Source organism: Perca fluviatilis, chromosome 9 (genome assembly GCF_010015445.1).
Source record: "Perca fluviatilis chromosome 9, GENO_Pfluv_1.0, whole genome shotgun sequence".
In the NCBI taxonomy this organism is placed as follows: domain Eukaryota; kingdom Metazoa; phylum Chordata; class Actinopteri; order Perciformes; family Percidae; genus Perca; species Perca fluviatilis.
In genome coordinates this window covers 38,345,337-38,369,595 of record NC_053120.1, presented here as the reverse complement: position 1 = coordinate 38,369,595, position 24,259 = coordinate 38,345,337, and the positions used below count along the sequence as shown (strand labels likewise).

At 41.1% G+C, this 24,259-nt stretch overlaps 2 protein-coding genes across 2 annotated transcripts; both read left to right on the top strand.

The window, feature by feature from the left end:
- Positions 1-1,878: 1,878 nt before the first annotated feature.
- srd5a3 (steroid 5 alpha-reductase 3) lies at positions 1,879-7,921 on the top strand. The gene is made up of 5 exons (XM_039812399.1): positions 1,879-2,170; positions 2,368-2,519; positions 4,689-4,874; positions 4,958-5,083; positions 6,298-7,921. Exons 1-5 carry the CDS (start codon positions 1,923-1,925, stop codon positions 6,555-6,557), a joined length of 972 nt encoding a protein of 323 aa, XP_039668333.1. The 5' UTR covers positions 1,879-1,922; the 3' UTR covers positions 6,558-7,921.
- Positions 7,922-10,748: 2,827 nt separating this feature from the next.
- On the top strand, positions 10,749-20,493 carry tmem165 (transmembrane protein 165). The gene is made up of 6 exons (XM_039810438.1): positions 10,749-11,111; positions 11,928-12,153; positions 13,159-13,334; positions 14,800-14,982; positions 15,259-15,364; positions 17,229-20,493. Exons 1-6 carry the CDS (start codon positions 10,959-10,961, stop codon positions 17,303-17,305), a joined length of 921 nt encoding a protein of 306 aa, XP_039666372.1. The 5' UTR covers positions 10,749-10,958; the 3' UTR covers positions 17,306-20,493.
- Positions 20,494-24,259: the final 3,766 nt, after the last annotated feature.

The following is a 24,259-nucleotide window of genomic DNA, read 5'->3' as shown; positions in this document are numbered from 1 at the left end:
TTCCAAAATGTAAATTTGTTTTCCAAAATGTAAAAGTGTTTCATTCTTTGTAATGTTGCATTGCACTTCTCGGCCACCGTACAAAGGTCTAACGGAAATAAAATCACTATAAATCGTCAAAATCTCATGCGATGTTCTAGTTTTTTTAAACAAAAAGACAAAGAGACTAATTAATGTGTTAATACAAAGAATATTTATTATAATCAGTTCACAGATATGAGTACAAACGGAAACTTCACCCTTCTGAACTAAGAGGTTCTGCTTCAAAGTGAAGTTTAAACAGACTGAAATGTCCAGGCTCACTCCCCCACTAATGATTCATTTATTTCTGCATGTATTTATTTATTTAACGAGACTTTAAGTCGTGTTTCGTCGTCCACAGTCCGAGTCCCGCCAGACTCCCTTTAGGAAACCTGTGATTTAAACTTCAGCAGGCTGTGACAGTCCGCTCCGTTCAGTCCTGGATCTGATTCTCCCGGGCTTCCCTTCCCTCCAGCGGGCCCAGCAATACGGCCTGGGTCTCCAGCTGCGTGGTGTCGGTTTTGGCTCCCAGGAATGGGCAGTGAGCTCCAGGTCCTGCAGCTGCAGACGGACTGCGCTCCCCCCCCGTAGCGCTTCGATCCGGCCGCGGCTGTCGATACGTTCCCTGTGTTTCCGTCAGGTCCGCGTCATATAAAAACTCCAAACACCGACCACACGTAAAGTCACCATAAACTTCATTCACGCCATATACTCACTCACAACAACACAAATTGACTGCGCTCACCAACAACACCTCATCACTTCCGGTATGTGGTACATTCCCTTTCCGTGAAGAATCTGTCATTTGTAAATTTGTTTCGGGACTGGTAAAAGTGTTTTGCATCTTGTTAATTTGTTTTCTAAAATGTAAATTTGTTTTCGAAAATGTAAATTTGTTTTCTAAAATGTTATTTTGTTTTCCAAAATGTAAATTTGTTTTCTAAAATGTAAATTTGTTTTCGAAAATGTTATTTTGTTTTCCAAAATGTAAATTTGTTTTCTAAAATGTTATTTTGTTTTCCAAAATGTAAATTTGTTTTCTAAAATGTTATTTTGTTTTCCAAAATGTAAATTTGTTTTCCAAAATGTAAATTTGTTTTCCAAAATGTAAAAGTGTTTCATTCTTTGTAATGTTGCATTGCACTTCCCGGCCACCGTAAGGAAGCAGTTTGGTGTTTCACACGGGGGTCCGACTTAAGCTCCATGCTAGCAGCAAACTACATATATATGTAGTTTGCTGCTAGCATGGAGCCTTAATAGCCTATAGGCATGTATAGCCACGCTTTCCTAAAAACAATCTTCATCTTGTTTAACACACAACTTTAATGAAACCTAGATTTTTTTAATGGTATATGTCTTTTTGACTCTCAAGTAGTTATAGTCTGATAGATCATTAAGAAGACCAATACCAAAAAAAAAAACACCACCACCAAATATTTGCTGTTTTTCTTTTTTTGATATTAGATTTTTGGTTGAACAAAATAAACTGTTTCAATATGTTCCTATGCTAGGTCTGATATTGGCATTTCTCATGTTTTTTGGTTGTTTTCGTTTGTTTTTTGCATTTTATTAACCGATAATTTGACAACGAAAAAAATCGTTAGTTGCATAATCATTGGCTGCAGCCGCAATATGAATACGTACATTACTACATTTTACTTTGTATGTTCAAAGTCAAACTGATGCATGTTTTGAGAGACAGTGACCACACTGTATGGTCATGATGGCAGATGGACATGAACTTTTTGTTAGATAAGTAGCTATGGAATTACATATTTAACTACCTTGCATATAACTAACTTATTACGATTAAATAATTACCTGGCATTTCCTGGCATCAATTTCACCCGGAACTATTGTGACCGTTTCCCGACGGTCTCTATTCTGCGTCGCACAAAACAATGTCCACAAGCTTGAAAATGAGTTGGGGTTCAGTTAGCTACGCTTTAAGCTTTGCTGATGTTTTATGGTCGTTTCTGGCTTTATTTTTCCTTCTGGCGTTCTGTGCTCACAAAATCTCATTGCACCTGCCGAGAAAATATGAAACATGTCGTCTTTACATGTTATTTCAGGATCTTATTCGGTACGGAAAAACCAAACAAAACCTCAAAAGAGACGACTGGCTGCGGGCATTTGACGTCCCAAAAAGGTAACGGTCATTTAGGAAAACACGTAGACAAACGTGATAAACTGTAATATAAAAAATTATAAATGGTGTGTATAATTAACACATTTGTAATATATTTAACTGAAATTCTAGGGGTTAATTTAAAACTTGAATGTGTCTTTGCTTATTTAGTTACGCACACACCAATCATAACTTGAGCTACTTTTCTCTCTGTTCAGGTGGTTCTGGCATTTCTATGCCATCTCTGTTGGCTGGAATGGTCTTCTCCTGGCCTTCTACCTGATCTCCATATTCCAGCATCAGTCATACCCGTTATTGCTGACTGGGGTATTAGACTTTTTGACAGGTGTTCCCAGCACTGACAGTCAAGGTAGGCTCTTTTTAAAGCTTGTGTTATCCTGTTTGATTCACACTGGTACTGTAGTGGGGCAGCTAGTTTGAAATATCCCAAAAAATTAGGGATGCACGATATTGGATTTTGGCCGATATTCGATACACCAGTATTTTCAAACTCATTTTGGCCCATACTGATGTGTATATCCACGTTTCCCCTGATATACATACACTTTCATTTTACTGAAGAGAAATCCAAGTATCTCTCGTGTACTACCTTTACCTTATTACACTTGTGTGTTGTAGATAAGGCGATACACAAGACAAACAGCATTTTATTCTACCATAAGTGTTTCATTTGACAAATGTAGACACACATTCACACCTGAAAAATAGGTAAATTATTTTACCTGGAGAATAAGTGATATGCCAGTGCCACATTTTATTTTTAAGTTCAGACTTCAAACTTCAGTCCTTAGGAGTAAAATAAATAAAAATACATTTTCAAATAAAAAATGTACATCATCTCCTACTTGAACAGGTCTGCCAAATGCTTCCATGACATAGTAGTTGACATTGTACTGAAACTTACAGTGTTCAAGTGCACAAAAAAAGCACATTGTTTTAAACAATTGTGTATTTTGCGATAAAAGCAACACATTTGAAACAGATGTAGGTTTATATGTTATAAAAAAGATATGGATATGTGGGTTGCTGCAAAAGTAGCCCCTGAAGGGCCTTTCAAATCCAAGGCCCTTTGGAATACCATGTGCTGCAAGGTATCTGAAATGTTTGCGTGCTCCGAATGCAAGCAGAGGCTCAGTGTACCTTCTTTAAGACTTTGCAGCACAGAAACAGCTAGCACAACAACATCTGAATCAACAGTATAAATCAATATCTGATGGCCGTGAGGTGCAGCATGTAAAACATGGAGTAACATCCTACTATCAGCCTCCTCATGGCTGCCTGGAGACATACGGTATAACTGCATTACTATCTCTTGTAAGAAAATAGTACCTTTACTAATAATTGTAAATCAGTGAACAAACGTATGCAACATAAGTTGTTATTTTACGTGTTACATTACATAGAATAAAGAAAGCATCCTTAAAAAAAAAAAAAGAGGGAAGGAAGCATTTCTGTAGTAAGGTTGTCGAAATGAATCATTGCATCGATGCTTCGCGATGCGGACCTGGACGATTCTGCATCGAGGCATTGACAGACCATAATCGATTATTGCCTACTGATATTACTTGTTGATTTTCCGGTCGCTGCTTATTTTGTTTTTACGTTTTGTCTGCTGTGTTCGGACTCCGCTACCTTCAGGAAGTGTCTTTTTTTAACAGCAGATACTATAAAAGGAGTGTTTATATATCTGACTGCTTGAATGTGTTGATGAAAACCATGTGTAGCAATATATAAAAATATTGAGGAGGTGGCACATCGTGATGCATCATAATCGAATCATGAGACCAGTGAAGATTTACACTCCTAGTCGGTAGTCTTATAACATCGGATCTAATTAGCTTGAACACGTCTTGGCAGGAGTCGAAAAAAAAATCAGTTTTCTGCAACATTCAGGCATATTTAGTACCTATTTGGTGGCCATTCTGGAATATGGTTGCCATGGTCCTCATGGGCAAAATTTCCAGTGCATCGATATGTCCTCTCGGGTCAAAAATAGAAAATTAACCCTTTTTTTTTTGTCATGTTTTTCAATATTTTTGGCGTTTTTTTTCGACGCTTGACAAATCTTTTCACTACCACTAACACCAACTTAAACACTTTAGTTTTACACTTATTTTTTGAATGAATGGTCAATAGACCTTGTGTATATGAAATTATACATAATTGTTTAATTAAAAAAAAGCAGAAATTATGAATTATTTTGACTAATTTTAGAGGAACGTATGTTGATGGATAATCAGAGACTTGTGTCAAAGTTTAGTCAGTATACTTTTTAAACTGTTTAAATTTTTTTCAAATAAATGAAACAAAAAATAAAACACTCAAAATTCAATGAAATTAGTGATCATTAATTGTACTTGCGAAGAGCGTTGTAGGGAACCATCCATGTTATTTTTGGGTAATTTGGTTGAAGGGAAACCCATATTTCTGATATAGACATTTTAAAAAGGGGTCAAATTTGCCCTGAGGACAACAGGAGGGTTAACTGCCCCACTTCTGGTAATCCTACTGTGTTTAGTCCCACAGCTGTCTACTCTGCTGGTGCAGCTGCTGCTCTGCGTCCACTCCCTCCGGAGGCTGATGGAGTGCCTGTTTGTCAGTGTCTTCTCTGATGGAGCCATGCATTTGGTGCAGTATGTGTTCGGCGTGTGCTATTACATCGCAATGGGGTTGACGGTGCTCTGTTCGGATCGTCTGGGAAAAGGTTGAACTGAAATCACTTCTCTCTACATCTGCCGTTCACTGGTTCTCCCTATGTGGTATTGATGTTTGTGATGTTCTTTTTAGGGACTGGAACCCTCCTCTCTCAGCTGGACTGGTTTCACTTGGCTGGAAGCTCACTTTTCATTGGAGCGTCACTGATGCAGCATCAATCCACTGTCCTGCTGGCCAGGCTTCGCACTGGAAAGTCAGGTATGCTGTTTCTGGGTGTTTTGGGTCTTTTACTACAAATGATGTATACTAAAATACTGCTGATTATTTACCAATTGACCATAATTATTAGAATCGATGGGTGTTTTTTGCTACCTCCAGCTCTGTAAAGCTGAGGAGAATTGCAGAGTTGGTGGTCTGTGGGTTTATCACAAGTTATTTATTTATTTGACAGTGTACAGTTTCTTAGCTGTAAACAAACGTATGCAACATAAGTTAGCCAGAGTTAGCTATGAGCTAATTTATGTCTGTAGTCCCAGTGAGCAACACCTTTCACATTACACATAGTCATGTAATCCATATAAATATATTCACTGGTGCAGCTTTAAAGGTCCAATGGCATGAACATTTCACTTCATGAGGTTTTTTAACATTAATATGAGTTCCCAGCCTGCCTATGGTCCCCCAGTGGCTAGAAATGGTGATAGGTGTTAACCGAGCCCTGGGTATCCTGCTCTGCCTTTGAGAAAATGAAAGCTCAGATGGGCCGATCTGGAATCTTCTCCTTATGAGGTCATAAGGAGCAAGGTTACCTCCTCTTTCTCTGCTTTTCCCACCCACAGAATTTGGCCCACCCATGAGAAATAGAGAGACATCATGGCTTGCAAACAAGCGAAGCATGGCAGTTAGTCAAAGCCACACCCCCACCGTCCACCTTGCACCCCCTCTCCTCCTCAATAGCATTTAAAGCTACAGACACAGAAATGGCACATCCTAAGGAAAGCTCATTGTGGGACTGGCTCTAGTGGCTGTAATTCTGCGCCAAGGCTGAATTTTGGGAAAGAGACTTCAGATACAGTATTTGGGGACCACTAAGGTCTATATAAAAGAGACTTCAGATACAGTATTAGGGGACCACTAAGGTCTATATAAAAGAGACTTCAGATACAGTATTAGGGGACCACTAAGGTCTATATAAAAGAGACTTCAGATACAGTATTAGGGGACCACTAAGGTCTATATAAAAGAGACTTCAGATACAGTATTAGGGGACCACTAAGGTCTATATAAAAGAGACTTCAGATACAGTATTAGGGGACCATTAAGGTCTATATAAAAGCATCCAAAAAGCAGCATGCCATGGGACCTTTTAACATAGCACATACATAACCAATGGAATAGTAAGGTAAACCAGTTGTCTATCAGTTACATGCAGACTGATGTGTTTTCTGTTTGTTGTCTTTTGTGTCTTTCAGGGAGAGTGGAAACGCTGGCTCACAGAGTGCCAGAGGGAGGCTGGTTCGAGCTGGTGTCATGCCCACATTACCTCGCAGAGCTACTGATCTACGTCTCACTGAGCTTGGTTTTCGGAGGCCTGTCTCTTACCTGGTGGCTTGTTGTTCTTTATGTGCTGTTCAACCAGGCACTAGCAGCACAGCTTTGTCATGAACTTTATATTAGCAAATATGAGTCATATCCGAGGCATAGAAAAGCATTTATACCTTTTGTGCTGTGAGTTGTTATTGGTGTCTTCTGTTTTGCGTTCCTTTTCTGGAACTGTAAAGTCCCAGAAAAATGTCAGAGACGCCTGGTGATATGAAGGTGTGGGAGTAAAACTCACCTCCTTCTGAGCACTGATTGACAAAGTGTTCTCGACTAATGAAGCTGCTCAATAGCCAACGGGACAAAATGGACTGTAGTCAACAGCTCCCGATAGTGAATGTGAGGCCTGGCAGTGCTGCAGTAACATTCTTCCACAGCAAAAGTCTCTCCAGGTGAGAGGTGAGCTGTTGTGTCATCAATGTCACCAAAAATCACTTGTTCTTTTATGAAATAAAGGATAAAATGGGAAGTGTACTTAATGTGAGAATGTTGAGAAATGGAAATATTCGATTTTCTGTAAAACAAAAGGCCAAAAAACAAAAGCTATGAGAGTCCGCCATCTCATTAACAGGCCAATTGAATGCTTTGTTCCTGCAGGTAGAGATGTTAAGGGAGTAATATAAATTAACTCTGATATTACCGAGAGTGCCATAGTTAAACATTTACAGAGAGCTGAGATTGAGTCTGCCAGTAGGTTTAAAAAAAGATGGCACAGCTGTGTTGCTTACCTGTTAAGCAAGAGAGCATACCACCAAGAGTATACATGGGGTATATGAGTTTCCCAGTGAGAGAGTACAGACGTCCTCCATTGCGATGCTACAAGTGTCAACGGTTTGGGCATGTGGCAGCTGCACGTAGAGGGAATAAGAGATGTGGAAAGTGTGGGGGGGACCGTGACTTTGCACAATGCCAGGTTGTGGAAACAAAGTGTTGCAATTGTGGTGGTAACCATATAACTTCTTTCAGGGGGTGTGGGTATCCTATAACAGCTGTGGAAGTGGAAAAGATTAGAGCTGGAGAGAACATGTCTTATGCAGATGCTTTAAGAAAAGTGAAGGGCTCAGGGGAAACTAACAGGCCCTGCACTGCCAGAAAAAAGGGGAACAATGCAGATAAAGGAAAAGCAGTCACTTCTTGCATTCATGGTAGATGTGATATGGGCAGCTAGACATATAAATATAACCAAAAGGTCAGATGCTATTAAGATTGTAGTAGAGGCTGCTGAAAGGTTTCTTGAGGAGGTAGAACTAGGCCCAGAGGAGTCGCACGTGTTCATGAGACAGAAGTTGGAGGTGCAGGAGAGAGGGAGGGAGAGAGAAAGGAGGCCCACGGGTAGGAGTGAGGAAAGTGGTAAAGAGGCGGAAATGGATGTGAATGAACGTGATGATAATTAATCTGTTGATGTTTTACATCTTGCAATGGAATGCAAGGAGCTTAACTGCAAATGGGCAGGAGTTTAAAAGATTTGTGGATGTATTTAAAGGAGAGTGTAAACCAGCTGTAGTGTGTGTGTGTTGTGTAATGATTTACAGAGCAATTATAAGGTCAAGAATATTAGATAAAAAAAACGATGTAATACAGGCCAAGGCTCTGAGATTATGTTGTGGGGCCCTTCGTACAACCCCAGTCCCAGCTTTACTGGTTGAGATAGGGGAGATGCCATTGTCAATTCGACGAGAGAAACTGGCGTTGCAGTATGTTGTTAAACTGTGGGGATATAAAGAAGAGCACCCGGCAAAAGCAGTTCTGAATAATGCTTGGGAGTGGGCATAAGGGAACAGGAAGACAGAGTGTTTTTTGTTTAACATCAGCAAAAAGGTTGAGAAACTGGGACTAGGAGAGGCCGGTGTGGCCCCGCAAGTGTACTGGGCAGTTATACCTCCATGGATGCTGCCCACCCCAGAAATAGACTTCAGTATATTGAAAAATATAAAACATCTTGAAAGTAGTGTATATCCGGGGTTGGTTAAACAAAGGCTGGGTAAGCATTGGGAGACATATCTTCAGATTTACACAGATGGATCTCAAGATCCACAAACTGGGAAGTGGGGCTTTGCTTTTTATATTCCTCAACATACGTAGGAAAGCTTTATTTGCACACCTCTTTTGTCGGGCAGGTGCGTAGGATTAGATCAAAAGTAACAGATCAGAAGCTTAGAAAAAGTCCCGCACACTGACCATTACGAAATTGTACAGCTCAAACGACTGTCTGAAGGGGTATCGGTTTATACAACATAGCTATAATTTGGGCACTACAGTGGGTGGAGGAAGTGCTGCCAAGGAGAGCGGTCATATGTTCAGATTCGGCCTCAGTTTTTAAAACTCTGATAGGAAGCAATTGGGGAGCCAGGCCAGACCTTGTTATGGAAGTAATGGCTCTGTTGTATAAGATGGAGAAGGCTGGAGGATTGGTGGGATTGTTTGGGTGCCTGCCTATGTTGGGATAGATGGGAATGAGATAGCAGATAAGGCAGCTAAAATGGCACTGAAAAGAGACATTGATTTAAGGGTATGTGTTGGGATATCTGAATGCCGGTCTGTCATTAAGAAAAATGTTACAGCGGTGTGGCAAAGGAAGTGGGAAAAGGAAAAGAGGGGTCGTCGTTATTTTTCGATTCAAAATAGGGTACAGGCAGAGCAGTGCTACTTGGGCAAAGAAAGCAGACACTTTGTAATAATGACAAGGCTGAGACTCGGGCATTGTGGACTTGCATGGAATCTAGCAAAGATGAGCAAGCATGAGGATGGACTTTGTGGAACCTGCAAACAGAAACAAACTGTTCAACATGTACTTTTGCACAGTCACCAATACAAAAATGAAAGAGAACAGTTGTTCACTGCGCTATGTCACATGGGAATACAGAACATGACATTGAGATCCTTACTTAAAGGTCCCATGACATGGTGCTCTTTGGATGCTTTTATATAGGCCTTAGTGGTCCCCTAATACTGTATCTGAAGTCTCTTATATATAGACCTTAGTGGTCCCCTAATACTGTATCTGAAGTCTCTTTTATATAGGCCTTGGTGGTCCCCTAATACTGTATCTGAAGTCTCTTTTATAGACCTTAGTGGTCCCCTAATACTGTATCTGAAGTATCTTTTATATAGACCTTAGTGGTCCCCTAATACTGTATCTGAAGTCTCTTATATATAGACCTTAGTGGTCCCCTAATACTGTATCTGAAGTATCTTTTATATAGACCTTAGTGGTCACCTAATACCGTATCTGAAGTCTCTTTCCCGAAATTCAGCCTTGGTGCAGAATTACAGCCACTAGAGCCAGTCCCACAATGAGCTTTCCTTAGTATGTGCAATTTCTGCGTCTGTAGCTATTGAGGAGGAGAGAGGGGGGGCAAGGTGGAGGGTGGGGGTGTGGCCTTGACCAACTGCCACTTTGCTCGTTTGAAAGCCATGATGTCTCTCTCTCATGGGTGGGCCAAATTCTCTGGGCGGGCAAAGCAGAGAAACGGAAGGTAACCATTCCAGATCGGCCCATCTGAGCTTTCATTTTCTCAAAGACAGAGCAGGATACCCAGGGCTCGGTTTACACCTATCACTATTTCTAGCCACTGGGGGACCAATGGCAGGCTGGGGGAACTCATATTAATGTTAAAAAACCTCATAAAGTGACATTTTCATGCCATGGGACCTTTATTCCCACCGAATATCAATTTGAGATAGTGGAAGCCGTCATGGATTATATCTCTGCAACAGGACTACTCCACTGAGTTTGACAATACTTTCAAATGTTACTTATACAGGCAAAAGGGCAGAGAACATCACCAAAGACCCCACACATCCTGCACACACTCTCTTTAACCTCCTCCCCTCTGGCAGGGGCTATGGATCCCTGCGCACAAAAACAACCAGACATAAGAACAGCTTCTTCCCCACTGCCATCACTCTACTTAACACTTGAGAAGTGGGGTCATCCCCACTTTGGCCACTCACCCACTTCTCTACACATTACCTTATCATTCCAATATGCATCTTGCACAGTACTTTGCACTATTACTTTGTGCACTACATCCCACTCCATTTGTACTTGATATTATGTCTTATTTGCATATTTGTATTTTTGTATATTATGTTATGTGCATATTGTTGTCTTTAGTGTACAGTATGTGTCTATATTACTATTTGTCTACTGAATGCTTACTACTGCATGTCTATTTGTTGAATGTATAGAGAGTTAACACCTACCGAAGTCAAATCCCATGTGTATGTAAGTATACTTGGCCAATAAAACTGATTGCAATAAAAACGGATTCTGAACTGTCCTGTGAGAGGCAGCAATTTGCCGCAAGACTTCTAGTCTGCCGGGAAGCCAGAAGAAGAAGAAGAAGAAGCAAGCTTCTGACTTCCGCCTGGCTGGGTCGGTGTGATCGTGACGTGTATAACCGAGGATTCCTAAAATTTTACAGCTAGGTCGTTAATATGAAGTTAGCCCCATTTTGTCACCGATGATATGAAGTGATTTACAAAAGGCAAATTAAAGCGAAAACTGTGGTCAGTATCTTTGGAAGCCATAATGGCTCTCATGGTCGGCGGAGGAGACCGACGGGCTGATAGAAATCAGGTGATGTCCTTCTGCTTTCTGCTCTCCGCCGTGTTGTTGCTGTCGCTCGGAGTTGCTGCCGTTCCCGAGGAGAACCCGCCGGTCCAAGAGCAACCCCCACAAGAGGTAAACGCGTTGAATTCATAATTACCGATTAAACCTTTTATCTTCGCCGGTGCTGCTGCTGCTGCTTCCGCCGCTGCTTGCTAACGCCTCCGAGCTAGCCACCACATGCTAACTGAGATAGCTACCTAGCTACCACATTGTGTTCCGGGTGTAACGTTAGCTCTACTGGGTAAAGTTAGTCTTTCATTTGAGATATGGACAGCAAAGCAAATGTTTGAAGGAAAGTTAAGATAACAAGATAGACGTGATAGGGGTGTTGGCATGAGCAGGGCTACGCTGACATAATGTCGCCACTAGTTTTGTTTACATTTTCAATAATGTTCTTAAAGCATGCGGCCCCCCATATTAAACCCTTGTGTTGACTTCGGGTAAAATTGTACCCGTTTAAAAAAAAAATTATATCAGAAAATATGGGACGTAGAAATAAGCGCTGAAAATGTGTAGAAGAAAAAAAATTAACAATTTAAAACGTTGGAAAAAGCAAAAACAAACAAGGGTTAAGTTACCCGCACAGACCTGTCGATTTGACTTTTATTATAAACTGACCCCAATGGTCCCACAGCCCTATGTTCCCACATTTCTAGGACAATTTCAAAATTAGGTCTTGTGTTCCTACATTCCCTTCAATTTAAGCCCTATCCTCCCAGGGATAAAATCTGATGCAAATTTATGAAAAAGGAAATGTGGGAACATAGTGCCTTATTTTGAAAACAAATCTTAGAAATGTGGGAACATGGGGCTGTGGGAACATAGGCACGCTCCCAGTGTAACGTAGCTGACTGTCATTGTGTGTCACTCTGTTGCCTTTCTTTGCAGAAAGCAGCAAGTCCCCATCCAATAGGCCCAGCAGTTTCTGAAGATGTTCCCAAAGAAGGAAACACGGGTTTCATCCATGCTTTTGTGGCCTCTTTCTCTGTCATCATCGTCTCTGAGCTGGGAGACAAGACATTTTTCATTGCAGCTATCATGGCCATGCGTTACAACCGCCTCACTGTGCTGACAGGTGCCATGCTGGCCTTGGGAGTGATGACTTGTCTTTCTGGTTAGTAGAAGTGAATATCTTTGGTTTTTGCACCAACTCCCTTGAGATTAAAGTCCCTGTTTCAAGTGAGACCTCGCCGAAATAGCACACTTTTACAAGGTTACAAAAATGATAAAATAGACTGTCAAAAAAACACGGGACAATTAAAAATTGAGTACGTTAAAAACCGACGAGGGACCACAGATGCATGATATAAAATCCAGTTTAGGAATTGAACTCTTCAGTCAGTTTTTTTTCTATCGGTTTTGAACTCTCCCAGGGAGACAAAATCACAACAGCTGTTGGTGAGTGAGAGGAGATTACACAGAAATGAAGGGATATTACCTTCTATAGCTTTGTAAATAAAAAAATGTTTCCACTGCTACTGTCTTCTTGGGCTTAATGAAGGCCAGGAAACCAGATCATAAAGTACAGTGATGTTTTAGGTAAAACGCGTTTATCGCAGAGAACTGTGATACACAGTTAAGGTATCAAAGTGTAGAGGAGGCTGCGTGCATGTAGATAATTAGTTTTGTGAGTTTTAAAAGCCTAGCCTTGAGTTTCTTCACTAGGTTCTCAGTATGCACTCTGATAGAGAGCCTGTCATCCACTCAAATACCCAAGTACTTGTAGGATGATTGTCTTTCAGTTAGATCCTCTCCTAAGGAATGAAAGCCGACATGAGATCTGGGAGCCACTTAAAATATTCACATTATTTCAATTGAGTTTACTTGAAATTCTAAAATCTTTGGCAAGGGTAACACATTTGGATATATGGGCGGTGGTTGCAGGGAGAACAAAGGCTGCTTTCCAGATTTTGGGGATGGAATTAGTCTGGAGTCCCAGGTTAGAAATATGAGCAATAGGCTCAGCAATAAAAATCAACTTCAAGCTGCAGAAGATAAGGATCAATAGCAAGGCGGGAGTCTGAAACCGATATAGGTGTCACAAAGCTGGAATTAGAGCTCCATGCTATAAATATCTATGTAAATAATTAAGTAATTGTTGTTTCTCCCCCCCCCCCAGTGCTGTTTGGCTATGCCACCACCGTCATCCCTAGAATCTACACTTACTATGTGTCCACCGCTCTGTTTGCCATCTTCGGTATACGCATGCTGCGAGAGGGGCTGAGGATGAGTGCCGATGAAGGCCAGGAGGAGCTGGAGGAGGTGCAGGCAGAGATCAAGAAGAAGGACGAAGAGGTGAGCCAAGTTTTGACTTGGAAGACCTTGAAAGACACTCTTACCCCCGGCAGATCAAGTAGTACAACTCCAGGGGGACTATAAGTAAGCATACATAATGTATAGTGTTTGTGACTTAGTCACAGCCTCCCAAATGGTTTCACATGACTCCACTACCAGGAATGCTGTGTCATGGTGTTGAAGATAGTGTCGTACTTGCACATGCAAGGAGGAAGAACTGAAAAGATGCGGTTTACGTGTCTGTGTGAAGATTTAAATGTGAAATTGATTTGAATCCAAAGTTAATGCGATGAGTGTTGAAGCCATGTTTATTACCTCACTGTATGGGAGTATGGGGCTGTTTACTGTTAAAACCACAGCTCTTATAGGTGAAAAGTAGGGCTGAACGATTTGGGGCGGGGGGAATCAAATTGCGATTTTCCTGCCAGATATTTCGATTTGTGACTATTATTTTTAAGTTTAGCTAAAGTTCAGTATTAACTGTGTAACAGATTAAACTCTTTATTCATATGCAAGGATGAGAACATAGATATGAATTGCCAGCAACAACTGTTCTTCTTTTAATAAGCATGGAACATTGAATCTGTGATATGTAGCATTATTCCAGCATTTATCTTATGAAATAACAGTAAATAATAATAATAATAATAATAAAAGCAGAATTTTTTTTTTTAGACCAAATGTTACACCAAACGATAACGATAAATATTGCACATTCGATTAATTGCGGTCTTCACGATTCGCCAATCGCATTCTTTCAAATCGCGATTTCGATGTGAAAACGATTAATCGTTCCACTTGGTGATAGTGGAGTTTCCCGAAGAGATCTGCCTTGCGTCTCATCACATGACCAACTGACCTGCTGTCACAAAGGTTTCTCCTTATCTTGGGAATCCTACCCATTTCAGACGGCAACCTCTCTGAGCCTTGTACTTATCTGAAGTTGCTGTTGAAAGTAGGGCAATGTTTGTTAAAGGCATAACTGGTGTCAAACACTTGGACACACTGAATTAAGTCTTGCGGTGCTCCAGCCTACATATTGTATCCTACAGACTAAAGAAAAAAATCTTTGTTTTGTACAGATCCTTGAAAAAGATCACATTATAATCATTTACATTTTTTAAAATATTTTTCTAGGTAAATAAAAATAATGGTATAAAAATAAAATTCCCTCCAATATCGTGGATCATATCGCAAATTGTAATATCAGTCAAAATATTCCCAATTAGATATCGTCCTCACATCGTGCAGCCCTAGATGAAAGCCCCCCTCGTACTTTCCCAGCGGTAGATTGAACCAAAGGTTTCCCAGATGATTAATCAAACTTTTTAGTCAATTCTGAAGTTGTGTCCTCTAAAGTCGGGGACTCCTGACGTCTGATGTGTGGCAGGTACTGTTTGTAAGAGAGTGTATAATACTCCCATATTTCAGTACGTACATTTATTGTCCTCTGTTGTCTGTGCAGCTCCAGCGGTCCAAGCTGGTTAATGGGGCTGCAGATGTGGAGGCTGGATCAGGGGCCGCCATGCCTCAGGGAAAGTGGCACAGCTTCATTTCCCCCATCTTCCTCCAGGCCCTCACCCTCACCTTCCTGGCAGAGTGGGGGGACCGCTCGCAGCTGACCACCATTATTCTAGCTGCGCGGGAGGTTTGTTACATCACCTCTAAGGCACAAGCCTGTGTGTTTTTAGTACTTTTTTATATAGTATTTACAGTATCGTAGCGCTGACTTTTCACCTTTTGGGGGGGGCCCCCCAGTGCAAAACAAATCCTCTGTTTGTTATTCAGCCATACCACAAACGGCAAAAGCCCTGCCTGCTGATAATACACTGTTATTTAAACATTTATGAAAGGCAATGCATTATTTTCTTAAGCTATAATAGACTTAAAAGGCCATTTCTTTTTTCTTTTTTTTTATTCCCAGAATCCATTTGGAGTTGCAGTGGGTGGTACAATTGGACACTGTTTGTGTACAGGACTGGCTGTGATAGGGGGGAGAATGATCGCCCAGAAAATATCTGTCAGGACAGGTAAGAGTTTGTTTGTGTTTTTCTTTTTTTGAAAGCAGATGGTTTTATCAAACAGTTTTTCATGTTTACAGCCCATCCTTAAAATGTACCATGATATAATTCTATTTGCTAAAGAAGTTACTTTAAAACACCGTGAATCTTTCTTGAAAAAAGTGTAGACACAGACGAGATCTTGTCTTGGGCGTACACACGGATTAAGAACTTTTTATAGGATAGATTCATATTGAATTATATACAAAATGTTATACATCTTTATAGTTTTTTTTTTACATGGATTACGAACAGAGTTGGTTTTATGTTTTTAAATAGTTAGTCTAGTGCTGATTTAACACTTTAAAGTCTTGTTTAACAAAAAAAGGCCGATATTAGTCATGGCTTTTGGCACACCAGCCCAGACATTTAAATTGATGTATACTCGGCAAAAAAAGAAACGTCCTGTCACTTTCAACTGCTTTATATTTTAAGCAAACTTAACTTATGCAAATATTTGTATGAACATTAAAGTGCTCATATTATGCTCATTTTCAGGTTCATAATTGTATTTAGATGTTATATCAGAATAGATTTACATGGTTTAATTTTCAAAAGACACCATATTTTTGTTGTACTGCACATTGCTGCAGCTCCTCTTTTCACCCTGTGTGTTGAGCTCTCTGTTTTAGCTACAGAGTGAGGCATCTCACTTCTGTTCCATCTTTGTTGGGAGTCGCACATGCTCAGTGGCTAGGTAAGGACTACTAGCCAGTCAGAAGCAGAGTATGAGGGTGTGCCCTGACAGTACCTAGGTAAGGACTACTAGCCAGTCAGAAGCAGAGTATGAGGGTGTGCCCTGACAGTACCTAGATAAGTACTACTAGCCAGTCAGAAGCAGAGTATGAGGGCGTGCCCTGACAGTACCTAGGAAGGGACTACTAGCCAGTCAGAAGCAGAGTATGAGGGCGTGCCATGCTAGCAGCTAGGCGAGCATTATAACGTGTGTTCCAAAGTGACCGAGTCTGTCTCTGAAGTCAAGGCTGGACTACAATAGAGCTGTTTGGAGCAGTTGGTGAACAGTGTTTTCTGTTGGAGATGGTAAGTCCCTTTGGGGGGGACTTTGGGCTTTTTCACTTTGTAAACGTATAACGTGCACAAAAAAGATATATAACACAATAAAGGAAAGGGGAAAAAGCCTTCTGACTGGCTAGTAGTCCTTACCTAGGTACTGAGCATGTGCGACTCCCAACAAAGATGGAACAGAAGTGAGATGTCTCACTCTGTAGCTAAAACAGAGAGCTCAACACACAGGGTGAAAAGAGGAGCTGCAGCAATGTGCAGTACAACAAAAATATGGCGTTTTTTGAAAATTAAACCATGTAAACCTATTCTGGTACAACCTCTAAATACAATTATGAACCTGAAAATGAGCATAATATGAGCACTTTAATTGCCTACCGCCTGCAAGCTGTTATTGCCTTTTCGACTGTTTAACAGGTGCATGGTCATGGTTCATTGAACAAGCATGGGAAATATAAACCCTTTACAATGAAGATCTCTAAAGCTATTTAGATCTTTAAAATACAGTGTCCTGAAAAAGTGGCGTTTGTTTTTTTGCTGAATGCATGTCTGATTTTGATGGCTGGAATCTGAACTGGATCCTTCTCCGGTGCCAGCAGGTGTCTTTCTAATGACACTTTAGACTAGAACAGAACATCTTAGAGTTCTGAATCTACTGCTAGATTACGAGTTATGTTCCAGTGTAGGGAGCGACCCATCCTACATTAGTGAATGACCCAACACTTGTTTAATTTCCTCTTGAACTGTAGAACAAAGTACATTGGTTGTTTGTCCTATAACCACATTTTCTTTTCTTGTTTTGCTTCCGTAGTTACAATCATCGGAGGGATTGTTTTTCTGGCGTTCGCCCTCTCGGCCCTGTTCATCAAGCCAGACGCTGGATTGTAATCTGACAAGACTTTCAGGTTTTCTCTGTACATACATGTAAAATGTGGAGTTGCTGTAGACAGACTGTAGTTTTGACTCTGTGTGTGTGTGTGTCCCGACAGACGACGCGACGGGCTTAACAGAAAGCCAAAGTCCCGCCCTCTTCTCCTAGCGAGCCTCTGTTCCCCTGCAGTCCGTGTAACTCAACGGGTTTTCTCGTGGAGGTCGATCACTTCCAATGTTATTTTTGAACGCCTCTGAACAGCCACACAGGCGTTTTTCAGTTCTTCTGGCTTGATTAGACTCTTCTCAGGTTGAAGGTGGGCCGGAGCTTCGATAGCTCCCAAATTCTTTCAGCCAATAAGGATGATAAAGGTGTCATTTGTCCCGCCCTAACAGATGCAACAACACTAAGGCTACGTTCAGACTGCAGGCAGTAATGCTCAATTTTTTTTTTTTGCCTGACTGATTTATTTATTTTTAAGTGTGGCCCGCATCAGACTCAACTGGGCATGATCTGACTGTCCAGACTGAGCTTGCATTTAAGAAAGAATCTGACCTGTAACGGATTTGGAAAAGATCGGATGCCTTGTGCCTTGGGCTGTTCACACTGTAATGACAAAAAAAAATCAGATCTGAGCAAAAAAAAAATGGATTTGGGTCACTTTGACCTGCGGTCTGAACGCAGCCTAAAAGTGGACTCGGGAAGATGTCAATCACTCAGTCTAACCCCGCCCACGCAGTCCTGGAAAAGGTCCAATCAGCCACACCGACTCTAAACGCCTGTGTGGGGGTGTTCACATCAAAGCCTCAGGGAGGTGAAGTAGTTGAATGTCAACTAGTCCGTGTTTTCTCTCAAGTACAGAAGTTGGGTTGGCATTGAACTCAAAGCAGAACTTCCCATAAAGCCTCGATGAGAAGACACCGTTGAGTTAGAGAGGCCGGCTGGGAGGGAGGGGCGGGACCGTAGCGCTCCATCAGGGCTGCGTGCTCCTCACAAGGCGTGTGAGAGAAAGAAGGCGGGGCCGTTACCGACCGCCGCCCTCCAAGCCATCTGTCAAAGGTTCAGGGGCTCGTAAACAGCCCCTGACGTGCTGTACTTCCCTCACACTCAGCCGTCTGCTAGACACTCAGTCCAGTTAAAAAAAAAAAAAATCTTTGCCTTTCTTTCTTGTTTTTAAATGTTAACGTCTTGTGACTGGTGTTACTTGGTTGGGTAACACTTTACTTGAAGGTGTCTACATAAGCGTGACATGACACTGTCATGAACACATGAACTCTAACCCTAACTTGTCATGACACTTACTAAAAGAAGCGGTATGTCATAAACATTCATGACTTGTTTATAGTGTTTATGACATGTTCATGACCGTGTCATGTCACTCTGAAACGTGCGGTATACTAGCTGCAGCCGACCTGTCGAGCGCCAGTGTGACGTCACGGGAGCGCCGTAAATACACCTAGCTGCAGTCTTCTCCGGAACAGAGGTGGCGCTAATGAGGAAAGGCTACCGAATTTGCTAATTCTACGGACTAGAAGGAAAAAAAAAGGTGAACAACGGCAGAACTGGCAGCAGCATTGACGTCAATGCTTCGATTTGATTGGATGACCTACTTGGTGGGATCGAGCCTTTCATTCACCATAAAAGAACTCCTCTTAACCCAGTAAGTTTACAAGAGAGAAATGCAGTCACTCAGAGTCCTCGCAACTGGTTACGCTCGAGCTCGTTCAGGCTTCCGGTTTCCGCTTTGTCGCGCGCCGCAAAATCCTGGCGCGCCAGCGAGATCTACGTCGCGCGCAAGCTCGGATGCGTCGACTGTAAAACGGCCCTTGTGTAGATACCTTCAAGTAAAGGGTCACCCTTGGTTGTTTATGACATCTTCCTCTCTGGGTGACCTTTTCTGCCCCACTATATTTAAATCCCATAATAAGCGGGCCTAGTTTACGTAAGATTTAAAATTTCCCAGTGTGAGGAAGAACACAAAAAACCAGCACTGACAGTTTTTTGAGATCTGATTTAAATTGAGATTTTATTTAAAGGGATACATCACAGTTTGTTGAAATAGGGCTTATCACGGTCTCCCCTAGCTGTAGATAGGGGGGGCCAACGCATTTTTTTGTGCATGCAATGTTTTAGTCCGGCGCAACACCGGCAGTGCCGCCGCTAGTTAGCTTAGCGTAGTGAATGGAATCCTATGTTGCCGGCTAGCATGTAAAAGTGAGCTAACAAAATAAAAAACCTAATTACATGCACTGAGACAAAAAAAATGCATTGGCCCACCTATCTACAGCCAGGGTAGACCGTGATAAGCTCTATTTCAACAAACGGTGGCGTATCCCTTTTAAGGCAGAGATGTCATCAATATAGTTCCTTCAGTTAACCCTGCGTTTCACATAGGAGCAGTCTTTTGAGGAGACGGAGACGTAAACCACTAGAAAACCTCTGCGTCCAGGTGGAGCCAAGCCTACAGTATGTCGGAGTATCTGTATAGGGCCAGTGCCCAGAGAACTACAAAACGGCCTAACACGGTTTACATGCACCTCCTCCTTAAAAATCCCACGTTGGAGATGTTGACTGATCCCGGTGCTTCATATGTACTGGTTCTAGTTTCAGGTGCCGATAGTGAACAAAACATGGATCGAGTTGAAGAAAGGCCAGTAATCCCCTCTACAGGTTGTCCCACACACGTTAACTCCTCCTCGGCGATTAAAGCCATTACGTACGGACCGGCATGGACCTCGCTGCCTCTGTCGTTTCGCAAAATCAATGCTTGATCATCGGGTACAAAATAAATCGGTCACCACAAATACTACTGTCATTTATCGTACTACAACTCTCCAGTACAAGTCACTACCTTTGCCATAAGCAGCCGTGTTGTAGCTACAGCGACACCTGGACACGGCAATGGAATTCAAGCCTACGTTTCATCTTTTTTATTTAGTGGCATCTATTTATTTAGCTTCATTTTCTTTCCTTTTTAAGCTATAGTACTGTAGAAACATAAAGGGCGCCATAAGCAGAGGACTGGAACGGAGGAAAGGAATGGAAATATATTTTTTAACGTGAACAGACTGAAGCTGCATTGTCAATATTTGACAGGCTGTGCCCAGCTGTGAAATATTTGTGTTTGTGATACAGGTCGGTTGAAATGCCTATAAATCTAAAACACTCAATAAAAAATGTGTTGTCTGATTTCCAGACCAAATGATTTGTGCTTGTGGTTTATTGAGCGGCATGGACCCATTTAACCCTGGTGTTGACTTCGGGTCAAATCGACCCGTTTTCAATTTTTGTTTTATATCAGAAAATATGGGACGTAGAAATAAGCGCTGAAAATGTAAAGAAGAAAAATGTTACAATTTAAAACGTTGGAAAAAGCAAAAACAAACTCTGAAAAAAGGCATCAAAAACATAGAAAAAAAATAGTTTTTTTCCAAGGTTGACGGGAAGATAACACAAGGGCTAGGAGAACAAGTAAATCGAGGTAACAGTTTTCATTACAATTTTATTTTCAAATTTGAAGGGGAGCAAACGATTGATAGATTTGCCATCAAAAGGTCATATTTTACTTTATGACTGGTTTGGCTCAAGAAATAAACGCAAAGCAGGCAGCAGGCTTTTAGCATTAATTCGCGAATTCAAATGCAATGAGGGATTTCATATTCAGAAGGCCCCATTTCACATAATTTGAGAATGTAATGTTTGATGTAAATTTATTGACATCGAAGACCTTCAAACAGAGCCTAAAAATGGTGTTTCACCTAAAACTGACCAGCAGGTGGCAGTAGTGGATGTAAAGAATTGCAAAATGAGCCCTACATCCTTGTGTCTCAGCATCAGAATATAACCTGAGCAGCCTAACATTTCAGGGGGAGATCTACAGTGTAGTATAATGAGGTGTGGTTACTGAAAGACACTTATTGTATTAGGAAAAATATCAACAATTTGGTACCACTTTCTAATAAGGCCGTCCTTTAAAAAGGTGTTGTACGTTGAAACTTATAAAGGGTGCTTTATTGGAAAGTAGAGCTGGGCGATATGGAGAAAATCAAATATCGCGATATTTTTGACCAAATACCTCGATATCTATATTGTGGCGATATTTTAGGGTTGACAATTGGTGCTTTCACAATGACATTTTTGATAAATAATCATCAGTTATGCTGATATAATAACTATGTGGGTAAAGGCAAATAATAGAACAGCTAGAGCCGTCTGGTGTGTTCAGAAAATGACATCACTCTACTGTAATGCAGCCTTTAAAACCAGGAGAAGACATTTGTGTCATATCAGGATATTACAATATCCAAAATTGAAGAGGATATCTAGCCTCATATATCGATATCAATATATTGCCCAGCCCTATTGGAAAGTGGTACAAACGACATATGTAACAATACCCAGTCGTACTATCTGGGCCGAAAGGTTTCATTTAGCTGGTGAGGTCACACCTGAACGGATGATGTCAGAGCAGGTGCTTCATCATCCTGCTCTGACATCACGGAGTCAGGTGTGGCCGTTGAGTGTACTGCAGCAGTGAATTTCATGAGCCAAACACCACCACCGCACAAATAGGAACGGAAAACGGAGAGAACACTGATAGACATCGACAGATTCCAGTGTGTACATCAGAACTACACAACATTTAACACAATGTCCTTTCATTCAGGGCTCCCCTCTCTTTGGATAACCAAACATTTTCCCTCGGGTTTTTTTTTTAGTGACTTGGCATTGACTAATAACTTTTAAAAAGTTTGTGTCCATTTCAGCTATTCCCAGCGTGAAGGAACACGACTTGACCGGCTGGTAAAGACTCCAAACAACCTTTTAAAATTTGATACAAAGTCTTTGCGTAACCATCGACTCACAGTTTTTGTGTGTATGTCACAGTTGGTTTAGATCCTTCACGTCCCTCGATGTTTGCACATCGAAAAGCAGCGCCGTTACCGTTTGATATCGTGTATCTATAAGCGAGCTCAATGAGGTCTATTCCGGTAATAGAAAAATAATTTTGTTCTCTTATTTACTGCATGTCCTATCATACATTGTGCAAAGTCTCTCACAGCCACACGTCTCGTGCAAAAGTACTTGCGTCAGTGACATTTAATTACATTCCTGTAGGTATATTGCACCACTTATGTCACACTCCAGAGTGCTGTTTGCAGTAGCACAGGACAAAGAACAGTTGTGTCCTATTTCAATTTAAATTGATGTGTTGCACAACAACTGATTTGAAAGAAGAGAGGAGCGCTGTGCAACGTACCAGACTAGGAGGTCTCCCGTCTACATATACTCTAACTAGATGCAGGCATAATAGAAGCACATATACGACACAGTGGAGAAAGCAGATATTAGGGACTGTATGGAAATTATTAGTAGGGTCAGAAAAGGAGGAGGGTTATGTCTCATTTCTCTGTTGCTGAAGGAAAGGCCATTTTTACATGGCCCAGATTTCTTTTTCATTTCATAATTTTCTTGCAAGATTTACTGCATTAAAAAATGAATAATTACATCAACCTAGTAAAGTGAAAACATGCCTTGTGACAGTGCCATGGATCGTAAAGTTGTTTTCTGCCATACAGAGGACAACAATCACGTCTCAGTAACAGGACTTGATTTTCTAGTTGCTAGTAGGATCAATATGCCAGTTCTGAGTAACAGTGGATGTGAATTATCATCCTTAGTTGGGACTGAACATTATATCTGAAGCGCACAATCTTTTTGTTACTACACATACAATCACCTTCACTTTGTTCCGCATTACAAGATTTTACAAGACAAATTGGAATGGGTCATATAGATATGATATAATGCATTTAGCACAACCCAACCTGTGCTAGCACAAGAGGGGGTGTTGCGCTACTAATGGGTGAAGCTACAATATGAGAGAGCTGACAGTGGTAATAATTGGTCATTTAGTAGCTTGTGGTTCAAAAATAGAGAGCAGCTGGAAACAACTTGTGTAATATGGGCTACATCAACAATAACATTTGAAGCTTGAAACCAGGTTCGAGCTGAGTTACGGAGAAGGGGTTCTGTTTTCAGAGGAGTCCAAACCAAATATAATAAACTTGGAGGAGGTCTTACTTTTTCAAAAAGTCAAATTTAAGATTAAGCCCCCTCCCCCATGCCAATCATTTGTGTACAGTCCCTTAGATGAAAAACAAATAAAATATGGATGAATTAAGTGGCCATACTCCCAACGCGATGCAACACTGACACTGGATATTAAATGTGACCGACTATAATGTGGTCTGACAACAGCTCCAGAGGGAACTACACCCTGTATCATGAAATCACCAGTTAGATATGAAATAACAACTTTAACCAACAAAGGCGACATGACAACCACTTTAAAAAAGACCATACATAAGACCTTACATAAATATAAGGCAAGCCAAATGTACTCTGAACTGAGTGATTAGTACTTTAGATACACAATGGGAGCACAAATCTAATAAAATGACAATCCCACTTACTAAACATTTGAAACTTTGGAGTTAAACTGAAGCATCTTAATGCCATGGTAGTAATGTGGGTTAAAATATATATATATATATATATATATATTATTTTTTATGTTCAAGCACACAAACTAAGCTTCGAACATTAGGAGATGCATGCTGTAAGCGCACGTGGTATCACCAGACAACTTGGGCCAAAGGTCAAAGACCGACTACAGTACGTATGTATTCCACCAGACAGACACTTGCTGTCATCCTGACACCATGCCAGGCAAGCCTGCTAACCCAGAATGCATGGGAGGGATGGGTGGGGGGTCTGCATCTGTAATCTCTCTTATGTCATCATGAGTTTGACAACAGTGCCTCACATTCAGCAGACCTGATGCTGGTCCCCATTTTCAAATGGTACAAAGATTAGGTAGGGGTGTTTAGAAGAGATTCTGCTCGGATTGCTAAACAGTGAAGCACCTTTTTACCCTTTTGCGGATAATTAAAAAGAAATAAAAGGAC

What these genes read in the sequence shown, in the direction of transcription:
- srd5a3 (XM_039812399.1), top strand. Translation starts at nt 1,923, where the DNA reads ATGTCCACAAGCTTGAAAATGAGTTGGGGTTCAGTTAGCTACGCTTTA. An exon ending in GCATTTGACGTCCCAAAAAG is followed by an intron (nt 2,171 to 2,367) that starts GTAACGGTCATT and finishes CTCTCTGTTCAG; the next exon opens with GTGGTTCTGGCATTTCTATG. An exon ending in TTCGGATCGTCTGGGAAAAG is followed by an intron (nt 4,875 to 4,957) that starts GTTGAACTGAAA and finishes TGTTCTTTTTAG; the next exon opens with GGACTGGAACCCTCCTCTCT.
- tmem165 (XM_039810438.1), top strand. Translation starts at nt 10,959, where the DNA reads ATGGCTCTCATGGTCGGCGGAGGAGACCGACGGGCTGATAGAAATCAG. An exon ending in AGTGATGACTTGTCTTTCTG is followed by an intron (nt 12,154 to 13,158) that starts GTTAGTAGAAGT and finishes CCCCCCCCCCAG; the next exon opens with TGCTGTTTGGCTATGCCACC. An exon ending in GAAAATATCTGTCAGGACAG is followed by an intron (nt 15,365 to 17,228) that starts GTAAGAGTTTGT and finishes TTGCTTCCGTAG; the next exon opens with TTACAATCATCGGAGGGATT.